General features: G+C 36.9%; 2 protein-coding genes across 5 annotated transcripts in view; both read right to left on the bottom strand.

Annotated features, from left to right (window-relative positions):
* The window catches only part of LOC122684278, an 831,075-nt gene that overhangs the window by 586,038 nt on the left and 232,874 nt on the right, over nt 1–12,163 (bottom strand).
* LOC122684279 (cyclin-Y-like protein 1) overlaps nt 1–12,163 on the bottom strand; it is a 124,411-nt gene that overhangs the window by 11,219 nt on the left and 101,029 nt on the right. For all 4 annotated transcript variants that reach the window (XM_043888285.1, XM_043888284.1, XM_043888286.1 and 1 more), the window contains 3 exons: nt 7,845–7,945; nt 2,544–2,579; nt 353–404 (listed from right to left, as the gene is read on the bottom strand). In XM_043888285.1, coding sequence (XP_043744220.1) covers nt 353–404; nt 2,544–2,579; nt 7,845–7,945 — 189 coding nt within the window. The remainder of the gene's footprint in view (nt 1–352; nt 405–2,543; nt 2,580–7,844; nt 7,946–12,163) is intronic.

Below are 12,163 nucleotides of genomic sequence, written 5' to 3'. Positions count from 1 at the left end.
TCTCCTTAGAGGTCTTACATATGTGTTAGGAAATGTTTATATTGTGTGACGCTATGGAAAATCATCCTTTAAAAACCTACATTTTCTGTTGCTTGTGTATGTTTACTTACCTGCTCATTCGTCATACAAAGCGTAACTTGGTTCTTATCAGTCACACCCCTGACACAACATGCTTTTGGTAAAATTACTTGACATAATATGGGGTGGGGGAAGAAGACTTAAAGGAAGACAATCTTGGCTTTGAGCTGGAGGCAATAATTTTCTTCTAGTAATTAATTTCAAAGCAAATCAGCATGAAATAAACACAACTGTAATAAGAGAAAAATACACCTTCAATAAAAGTGACACTTACTGTGAGTGGATGTGATCTCTCATCAAAAATGTCCAAGGACCTATTAGAATCTCTATAAAATAAGAATGTGTATTTTAAAAATTAATTCAGGAGTTACTAGCTTAGTAAAATATCTGCTAAAAGTAGAGAGAGGAGTAGAGGAAGCTTAACCTTAATAAAGCAAACAGTTTTACATATTCTCCTGGATTCTGCCCTTAGAAAGGTTTTCTGACCTATTTTATACTCAGCACACCAAGTTGCATGAAATCTCTTCTATAACCAGCCAGAGCTGCCTTTACCCACACAGACCCCTTCTAACAGGCAATGTTCGTAGACCAATACATTTCCACTTCACTAACCTCACAATGGAATATACAAGAACATTTTATAAAGTGGTAGTAGTAGGCAATAAAGTCTTCTAACTTCAATGAATGTAAATATGAGATTCATGATTTTTTCTTGTCTCCACCCCGCTTTTGTTCTTCATATTATATTCTTATTGTTTATTTCTTCTTGTCTCTTTTAAATAGTTTGAGTTAAAAATTTTAATTGTCTTTTAAGAGAGACCAGGCTTTTTCTTTTAAATTCCACCACACTACTACACTGTGCCCATTTAAACAGTAGTTCTGCAAATGTGGTCTATAGGCCTCTATAGGAATCTCCCCTGGCCCCTCTTCAGAAATCCTGTAAGTCCAAGAGGTCAAAATGTGTTTTATAAGAATACCAAGACATCACCTGCCTTTACCCTGTTTGACACTTAACTATGATTGTATAAAAGCAAAAGTGGGTAAAATTGCTCATTTCTGAGTGTGAATCAAGGCAGTGGTATGAAACTAAATTAGAAGTCATTCACTTATTCCTGGCCAAATGAATGTAAAAAATCTGCTTCACTTAAGAACATCCATGATGAAAGAGTAAAAATTAAGTGTTCTTAAACCTTTACTCTTCTTCTTCATATTCTGAGTAAACGGAAAGTATGCATTAAGCGCTTGTATGGACTGAAATATGGCTGTGCTAAGGAAGAGCATTTGTAACTTACTGGTAACCAAGTCACTTTCTTCCCCCTAGAACATCATATTTAAACCACTTTTTTCATGAAACGCCAATTGACAGTCATTTTTTCAAAAATGAACAAAGTGAGCCTGTCACTTCAAAGAAAACTCTAAACTATTTGTTGCCAATGATAAAATTCAAACCATCAAGCTAAAAATATTAGGATTTTTGGAAAATTTGTACCTTCCAGTGTGTTATTTATGGTGAGCTTGATTTATCAATACTTAAAGACTTTCCTGATAAGACTGGTAGTGATACTAACAAGAGTGAGTTTTTGACACTGTCTGAAGACATGTGAACCAATACTTTGCAAATGACAATGTATAATATAAAATCATGTACAGATAAAAAGATCCACTCAGTATGCATGACAGATCAATGGGCATTAATTTAACATAGTATCTACCTCAAGTTCACTGATAATGACTTGGAACTCCATCTTAACTAATTTAATAAACTGGCACATGTGGATTTTGGGGACAGTATCAAAGAATATGTCCAATTATCTCAAGGCTTTAAAAATTCACCTTTTCCCAACTATATGTCTGCATGTAGCTGGATCTTCATATTGCTTCTTCAAAGCAAATGACTGAAGACAATGTTGACATGAGAATCAACTGTCTCCTATTAATGAGATACTATCCTCTCCACTATTTTGTTGTGGAAAATGGTTATTTTTCATTAAAAAAATGACTTATGTTAAACACTGGGGTCCCCAGTCAGATGGTGATCTCATCCCTCAGGAGACAGTGTTCCTGTCCTAATGTGGAGAGAAGCAGAACACCTTACTTGCACCTACAGAGCAGAGGCCGGGGTGCTGCTAAACACTCTGCGGCACACAGGGTGGCACCCCACGCCAAAGCCTCATCCGGCTCAGAACTTCAGCAGTGCTGAGGAAAGCCTGTTTTCACATACAGTGGATTTAATTTTTTAAATTTTAAATTTCAATTTCTAATACAGTAAATATCCATGTAAACCACATAAAACTTAAAGAATTAAGAGTCTCAAAATAAAAATAAATGATTCACTTCAATACTGTAATGAAAGGACTCCTAACAGTAAAAGCTTACTCTAATACTGTCCATTGTTATTAACACTAAACTTGATACTGTGTAAATTAATTAGCTGGAATAACAAGACAGGTTTTAAAAGAGCTCACCTGTTTTTTATGTGGTTATATATTTCTAAGCTCACCCTGTGGAGGAAAAAAAAATATTGTAATAATTGGTTTTTATCACATTAGGCCTGAAGACATTTTAAAGGGTTGGTAGAGAGGTAAGACCATCCAGATGCCCGGTGGCCCCCACACCCCCTAATTCAGAGCAGTACCCATAGGTGGTATCCCCCATGTTTTAGGTTCTTTGGCTTTTAGCAAAATTAGGAGACCCAAAATATAGATGTGCTCTTAGAAGACATGTTTGGGTTGATTATTATAATATATAAATTCTTACATATTTCCCCGGTCATTTGTCCTTCTATGCACAGAATCTTTCATCCCATACAAGTTACATCATCTATCCACATGGTTAAATTTAAGCCATACAGATTTTGTGCGTGTGGCTTTTTGTTAGGCACTGCATTTCAGTTGATTCCGTTCGGTAGTCCCCCTAACACATCTATTTTCCATTATTTCTCTAAAAGTAAGTAATACAAGTGCTCCATATCAAATAAAATGGATTTAAAATCACTTTCACACATAATTATTAGAAAATTTAATAGCAAAATTTTATAGTCACAAAATTGATGATAGGCCTAGTTATCCTGAAATAAGCACTGCTAATAAGGCAGCACAATACAACACAGTACACTATTAATGACAGGTATTTCCACATTATTTTAAATAAAGTATTAACTAACCAACAGGTACAAGTCCTCAGATAGTTTTTACACTACTATAGCCCTAAGTTATTCACAGATGCTGTGTATTAGGCAATTAAGGGGTTCTCTGGTTAAGTTATTTGCTTCCCTTTGTTCTCAGTATCTAAAATGAAACTCAAAATAATAGAGAGAAGGCAAATCTGAATTTTGTAACTCCTCTATAGAATCTTAGCATTTGCAGAAAGGCCTGTAACACTGTTAGCATCAAAGATGGATACTTCTATAGTGCTTCAAAGTTTCTTCAAATTGATTTTAAAGTCACAGAATTAAAAGTTACACGATAAAAAGGGCAACTGAACCTAATATGATACTTAACCCATTTTACAAATAAGAGAATCAAGGCTTAAAATTGACTTACTCAACGTCCCACCAGTTATCAGAAGTAGTTCTCTTTCTCCTACCCTCAAAGCAGAGAGTGGTTCCCAAGGTCAGCTGCACACTGGATTACCCGGGACGCTTTAAACACTGCCTGGCTTCTGCTTCAAAATGTTCTGATTTAACTGCATTAGGTACGACCTGGGCAACAGGATTGTATTTAAAGCTCCCCAGGTGACTGCAACGTGCAGCCAAGTCTAGGAATGAATGAGTCAGGGTTAAGATCAGAATCTCTCAGGATGCTTTTGTCTATGAAATCATGCCTCACACATCATTCCTCAGCTTGTCAAAAGGGGTGTGTGTGTGAGAGAAAGAGACACAGGGACAGAGAGGCAGATAGACCCACAGACTGTGTCTTGAGGGCAGGGAGGAAAGGTGGAATTCATGTATGTGTTCAGAGACATACATCTTGAAAAAGTTGCACAAGTGATTCTAATAAGGCTCACCTACCCCAAATGAAAACTAATCCCATCGTATTTTTCAAGATCATTCCTAAAAGCCAATTTGCCCTATTAATTTTCTCAGTAAACCTTTATTTCATCAATAATGAATGTGAATGGTCATTTTTAAAACTTAATGAGAAAAAAATTTACTTTATTTCCAAACACTAAGACTAGGTTGAGAATAAAAAGCATGAAACCTACTTGTCTGAGCAAGGTTAATCTTTAAAACTACTTCTGAATTATATACTGGAACATCAGGCTCTTTTGAATTCAAAAGAAGCTGTGAGTCTAGCCACAGTGAGAGTAGTTTTTAACCCACAGATTTAGAGTCTTGGCTGAATAAAAACATTCAGTGATTACGAGAGAAGTGCCAAAACTCAGGACTTTAAAGAGCAATGGGGCTCAGTTTTTGTTGAAATACGATTTGACCGAAACTAATATTATAAGAAAGTTACATTATTATGATTGTGAACTGGTTGTTTTTAATTAAAGTTAGAAGTTACTGATCATTTAAATAGCTAAAAAATAAAAAGCCTTGCACATTAAAAATTAAATTAAATTTATAAGCTAATTATACTTTTAAGACAGAAAAGTAAAATTAATGATAAGGATACTAATATATTTTTTTTAAATTTTATTTATTTTTTCAGTGGGTTTTGTCATACATTGATATGAATCAGCAATAGATTTACACGTATTCCCCATCCCGATCCCCCCCTCCCACCTCCCTCTCCACCCGATTCCTCTGGGTCTTCCCAGTGCACCAGGCCAGAGCACTTTGTCTCATGCATCCCACCTGGGCTGGTGACCTGTTTCACCATAGATAATATACATGCTGTTCTTTCGAAACATCCCACCCTCACCTTCTCCCAGAGAGTTCAAAAGTCTGTTCTGTACTTCTGTGTCTCTTTTTCTGTTTTTGCATATAGGGTTGTCGTTACCATATTTCTAAATTCCATATATATGTGTTAGTATGCTGTAATGGTCTTTATCTTTCTGGCTCACTTCACTCTGTATAAGGGGCTCCAGTTTCATCCATCTCATTAGAACTGATTCAAATGAATTCTTTTTAACGGCTGAGTAATATTCCATGGTGTATATGTACCACAGCTTCCTTATCCATTCATCTGCTGATGGGCATCTAGGTTGCTTCCATGTCCTGGCTATTATAAACAGTGCTGTGATGAACATTGGGGTGCACGTGTCTCTTTCAGATCTGGTTTCCTCAGTGTGTATGCCCAGAAGTGGGATTGCTGGGTCATATGGCAGTTCCATTTCCAGTTTTTTAAGAAATCTCCACACTGTTTTCCATAGCGGCTGTACTAGTTTGCATTCCCACCAACAGTGTAAGAGGGTTCCCTTTTCTCCACACCCTCTCCAGCATTTATTGCTTGTAGACTTTTGGATAGCAGCCATCCTGACTGGCGTGTAATGGTACCTCATTGTGGTTTTGATTTGCATTTCTCTGATAATGAGTGATGTTGAGCATCTTTTCATGTGTTTGTTAGCCATCTGTATGTCTTCTTTGGAGAAATGTCTGTTTAGTTCTTTGGCCCATTTTTTGATTGGGTCATTTATTTTTCTGGAATTGAGCTTCAAGAGTTGCTTGTATATTTTTGAGATTAATCCTTTGTCTGTTTCTTCATTTGCTATTATTTTCTCCCAATCTGAGGGCTGTCTTTTCACCTTACTTATAGTTTCCTTTGTTGTGCAAAAGCTTTTAAGTTTCATTAGGTCCCATTTGTTTATTTTTGCTTTTATTTCCAATATTCTGGGAGGTGGGTCATAGAGGATCTTGCTGTGATTTATGTCGGAGAGTGTTTTGCCTATGTTCTCCTCTAGGAGTTTTATAGTTTCTGGTCTTACATTTAGATCTTTAATCCATTTTGAGTTTATTTTTGTGTATGGTGTTAGAAAGTGTTCTAGTTTCAGAATCCAGATAGGAAAAGAAGAAGTGAAACTCTCGCTGTTTGCAGATGACATGATCCTCTACATAGAAAACCCTAAAGACTCTACCAGAAAATTACTAGAGCTAATCAATGAATATAGTAAAGTTGCAGGATATAAAATTAACACACGAAAATCCCTTGCATTCCTATATACTAACAATGAGAAAACAGAAAGAGAAATTAAGGAAACAATACCATTCACCATTGCAACAAAAAGAATAAAATACTTAGGAGTATATCTACCTAAAGAAACAAAAGACCTATACATAGAAAACTATAAAACACTGATGAAAGAAATCAAAGAGGACACAAACAGATGGAGAAACATACCGTGTTCATGGATTGGAAGAATCAATATTGTCAAAATGGCTATTCTACCCAAAGCAATCTATAGATTCAATGCAATCCCTATCAAGCTACCAACGGTATTTGTCACAGAACTAGACCAAAGAATTTCACAATTTGTATGGAAATACAAAAAACCTCGAATAGCCAAAGTAATCTTGAGAAAGAAGAATGGAACTGGAGGAATCAACCTGCCTGACTTCAGACTCTACTACAAAGCCACAGTCATCAAGACAGTATGGTACTGGCACAAAGACAGAAATACAGATCAATGGAACAGAATAGAAAGCCCAGAGATAAATCCATGAACTTATGGACACCTTATCTTTGACAAAGGAGGCAAGGATATACAATGGAAAAAAGACAACCTCTTTAACAAGTGGTGCTGGGAAAGCTGGTCAACCACTTGTAAAAGAATGAAACTAGGATACTAATATTTTCAAGTAGCATTTCCCAAACTGTTCTGGAAAGTCAACATTCATATGCTAAGAAGACATTATTTAATGTTCCATGGACAACCCCAAGGGAGGCAGGAAGGTCTGCATCCTGTTTCGTTTTTAATTCTCTCTCTTAAATAAACTTGAACATTCCCATGATTAGGGCGTTTTGAACTGTGCATCTCCAATTGTGGACTATGAGGGGCTTCCAGAAGTTGAGGAATAGTTTTCGTCATTGTAACACTGTTCGTGTCTTCTTAAGTATAAGCCTGGCCACAGCCTTGTTTCTGAAACTTCATCTCTTTTTTTGTTCTCTGCTTTGATTGATACAGTGTGTTAGAGATACACATATATAAACAAAAATTAAAAAAAAAAACAAAAACAAAAATTTAATGTGTCTATTAAGTTAAAATCTCAGTTGAACAAATTTCATCTATGGAGAAATTAAGCTTGAGAGTATGCCCCTTAAAACGGTTTTGATATATTTTCCCCCTCTTTGGGGGAGAGGAAGGAGAAGTAAAATTTCCTACAGAAATATTGCAGGAAAAAAATGCACGGTGGGATAAATCTGACCAAGTCCAGTTAAATTTAACTGCAGATTCACTTCAGTGCCAATAGGGGACAAGCTGTTCCTTCTTCTAATGGTAGCTTCCAAACTAGTATACATAGTTGTAGGACTCTCCCAACTCATAAAGAAATAATTTTTTTTCTAGAAACATACAATAAACAGGTACCTCTGTTTCTCATTATGTTCAACATTGTCTTAACAATAGAAATGAATCAAATGAGGTTTACATTTTTCCTGGGATTTCTCACTTGCTAACTGACTTTCCCTTCTATCATGTACTCTATGATTAACATGGAAACTGAAGACTCATATTGAGAGGTCCCTGAAGCCAACATAGAGTTGACACCAGTTTCTTAACCTGATCACTGAAAAGGACAAACCAAACGAATGAAATAATGTATGGCGAGGATGCTTTCAGCATGAAGGGGGTCTGCCACTCAGCCTTGGCAACCTAGTTGTACTCACCATTTTATTGTGGTTCTAAGATTAGGCTCGCTGACTGTGCTGTCATCTGGAAATATGGTTGGGCATGAGCTATACCTTTTAGTAAGCTTCCTTGGAGATACCTGAAGGGGAAGGGAGATAGAAGAAAATGTCACAGTAAGTTAAACCTATAAAAGTGTGTTTTTTCCTTGGTTAAAATGTCAAACGATAAAGCATTAAGATTTTCCTTATACTCCATGAACTGCTGAGTGTGGCATCACGTGCAGCTCCATGGGAAACCTCTGTACTCTCACTTCCACAGGCAAGATCTGAGAAATGTGGTATAAACTGCTGCTCTTGAAAAAGGACCCACAAATGAACCTGGAAAGCACCTATTATAAATTGCCTTTATAGTAATGAGAAAGCTTTTAGTAAGACTTCAGTGTTTCTTCCTTAAGCAATGAAATGCAGCGGAGATTTCTATTTCTATTCATTTACTACAATAAAATGCAATGCTTTATATAATATCGATGTGAGAGCATTTCATTGCAGTCAATGAACGCCAATCATAAATGTATTAGTTTGGGAGACAGTGTGAGGAAACAAGCGTTTTTGAATCAGAGGCTGGGCATGCCAGGGCTGCTCTATCACTAGTGACCTGAAGGCCATAAATCTCTTTGAGCCTCAGTTTCCTTATCTGGAGGATGAAAGGGTATAGCTTTAAGATTCTCTCACAGCCAAGAAACAGACAAAGCAGCTCTGAGAATTTCACGGTTAAGTAAGACTGCCATTATATTACACAAGGGAGAGCCTCAGAGAATACTTTCCACTCATCTCACAGTTTTATTAATTCTACTCTACATGTTATCTGCCACTCATCATGGCACTCTGCTGCCTTGCACATGCTGCTCTCTGCCTGCAGTGGCTTCTTCCTCCTCCTTGTCCCAGCAAGCTTGACCCCATCGACCTCCAGCAAACCTCAGCCAGCAGCCACACCACCAAACTTCTACCTTTCTGCACACTTACACCTCTGTTTCACCACCTGTTACATGGTCTCAACTGCTTGCCTGGTATCCCCCTCCTAAGTAAGCAAACAAGCTCCTCCAGGTGACAGATTCTTACTGCTCCTCCTCCAGCTGCTGAGAACAGAATCTGGGACAAATTAGGAATCAAGAAGCATTTGACCAATTATTTAAGATCGATTACAACTGGAAGGTAAATCATGCTAATGATACACATTCAAACTATCTGCAGTGGTGCTGGGTAGGTGACAAAGAGCTTTGTCAGACCCTCTAGAGAACAAGCTATCTTTAAAACACTTTAGAAGTATCCATTTATTTGTGAAGAGCCCAAAACACAGCCATAGTCAAATACTAAAACAGCCTGAACTATGTGAGGACAATTCTCTTCCTTTAAGTAAAGGCCAATAATCAAATCCCAGTCACTGTCAGTAGCTCTGAGTAATAGCATTCTTTAATACCACAGAACACAAACAGTTTTAACACTTGGTTTTCTTGGGTTTTGTTTACTAATTCCGATGAGCCTTCCTTCCTTCTATTAAAATAGTTTTCACCACGCTGTCACACTCTATCCATGTCCTCCACAAACGCATCAAAGGTGAAACAAGGAGAAAGTCTAGTCAATGTTTTTTTTTAAATACAGAGCATTTAAATAAACATTGCCAGTAGCCAATAATAAGAACTATCCAAATGGGTGTATAAGCCACCGTTTTGCTTGTTTCAGGTATTTTATGGCAAGGCCACTTACTCCTTATTAACAAAAAGTTCTACACATAACATACCTGAAAAGTACCACTATTTGGGAGAATTTCTCCTTCAAGCTAGAAATGATTTCAACTGAAACTCATATATTCCTTAAGCCATCTGGTTAATGTGTAATTTCAGAATCTCAAAAGAGACACAGCATGAAAACTGTTCATTCAAATAGTTATATTCTAAATGAAGTTATCTTTTAAAAGGTCACCACTATTAAGAGTATGACACATTACACACAGTAAAAGTCAGTTCTGACTATAAAATCTACCTATGAGGGGAATAAAAATAGTAAGAAAATGCACCAAAATATAGACTAGTTTGTAGAGCTTTGGCTTTGGGTAACATTTATCCCGTTTTTCTCTATTAAAACTTTTTTCTTTATTATGAATTATATCTGTTTATCTTTGGAAATATTAGTGCTGAAACGTTTAAGAAGTTTAATCAGACGTAGCCCTACAGACTACGGGCGCTCATTTAGTCTATCAGTAACCTACAGACTACTGGCTAGATCCTACCAAAGAAATAGTGAACGCTTCTCCAGGCCTACTCCTGAAGCGATTCAAACTTTTGGCATCTACTATTCACTAAAGGATGGCAGAATGAAAGCCTCTGAGCAAAGCCTGGATGTATTAGCTGCCAACAGGTTACTTTCCCCTCATCTCACTTTAAAATTTAAGGTAACTGTCCTTTATGATTAAAGCCTTATCATCACTGGCTCAAAACCTCAATAAACTACACTGACAAAGATTAATGATATAAAATGCAAATACAAAAATCAAACAGCAGAACCCACTCACTGATAGTTTAATGTTCAATGAAGAAGAGTATTTACCTTCATTCAGAGCTAAGGACAGAACAGATGGACTTCTACAATCTTTACAAGAAGGGAAAAGGCTTACTTAGTAGACTTCAGTGTTAATGGCAAAGACTAGAAAATCATCATACTGGAAGACTAATAAGTAACAATCCCCCCCAAAACTTATCATTAAAAGTCAAGCACCTGTTGAAATTCTGCCTCCACCCAAGTGAATCTTCCCATCCTGCCTACTGCCTCTGAGTTTAACCCATCAAAAAAATTAAGCTGAAATTCACTTTTTTCTTCCCCTTTCCACAAGCTTTAGATGTGTTTATTAATAATTATTAAGACTTTAACTTAAAATTTTGTAATATTCTATGCATTAGCGTGGGGCTTCCCTGGTGGCTCAGTGGGTGAAGAATCCACCTGCCAATGCAGGAGACGCAGGTTTGATCCCTCAATCAGGAAGATCCCCTGAAGAAGGAAATAGCAACCCACTCCAGTATTCTTGCCTGGAAAAGTCCATGAACAGGGGAGCCTGGTGGGATACAGTCCCTGGGGTTGCAGAAGAGTCATGTCTGACTTAGCAACAAAACAACAAGAAGTGCATGAGTGTAAACTACTCCATCCACATTACTGCACGTTAATGGCCAATGTGGCAGGATGAGTAGTCTGAACAGGATTCTTATCAAGGCCTTAGTAGAAATGTGCAGTATTCTAATTGTAGGTATAATAGAAAGTACTGTCTGAGTCAGTATCATTAACTATACTGAATTAAAACTTTTAAACTGAGAATTTACATTCAAAGTATAAATCCAACTTTGAGTGGACCAACCACAAATCTACTTCTTTTCCCACCTTCTTTCAGAGATATCATCTCATTAGAATTAAAAGTATTTTGTCAAAAAAGCTGTACCCAAGACAGGATAAACTGCAGATGATTTTTGATGTTTGAAAGATGAAAAAATGAGATAAAGGAGTAGTAACTGACATGGCATAACAGAGGAAGCACAACCTTGGAACTACAGAGTGACTGGGCCAGGAACAACAAAACCAATCTGGCTTACAGAACCCAAGGCAGGTTCAAAATTCAGAGACGTGGTCGCCAAATCCGTGCAGTGAGGTCTATCAGTTAGCAAAGTGATGCTTCCAATTAGATCTTAACAGACAGCGAGGGACCATCACATGTTTGAGGGAAACCTCCAAGAAGTCACAGATCAAAGCAGGGAGAAGGAACTGATGGGAATGATAAAAATCCAGGAGCAAATAAAAACTTAAAAAAAAATCTTCAACATCTACAGAAAGATGAGAAATTGCATCAGTGAAAAAAAGAATGAAAGGATGGAAGAGAACTCTAAAAAATAAGGTAGACAAAACAATATATTCAATAGAAGGATTAGAGCAGAGTCAAGGAAACCTCCATGAAGTAGGACAAGAAGACAAAATGGAAAACAGAAGGGGAAAAAAATCTGTACAGAAATATTGCTCTAAAATTTTCAACATCTAACAGGAATCCAAAAGAAAAAAATAGAAAATACCAAAGCAGCACACAAAAAAATTCACTAGAAGAAAAGATGTTCTGCATGTTTAAATGCCCCAATAGCGTGACAAGGTCTATACCAAACCATGTTATGAAATTTCAAAACCCCACAAAGACAGAGGGTACTACAAAGTTCCACAGGAGGAAGGAATGGAGAAAAGACTAACTTGGTAATATACAATGTATCAAATTCAATAGATTTAAGAGCAACACTGTAAATGAGAAGACAAGAGGGAAATGTCTCTAAAAC

The sequence above is a fragment of the Cervus elaphus genome, chromosome 26, assembly GCF_910594005.1.
Source record: "Cervus elaphus chromosome 26, mCerEla1.1, whole genome shotgun sequence".
NCBI lineage: Eukaryota > Metazoa > Chordata > Mammalia > Artiodactyla > Cervidae > Cervus > Cervus elaphus.
The sequence above is the reverse complement of the archived record's forward strand: the minus strand, read 5'-3'. Positions and strand labels throughout refer to the sequence as shown.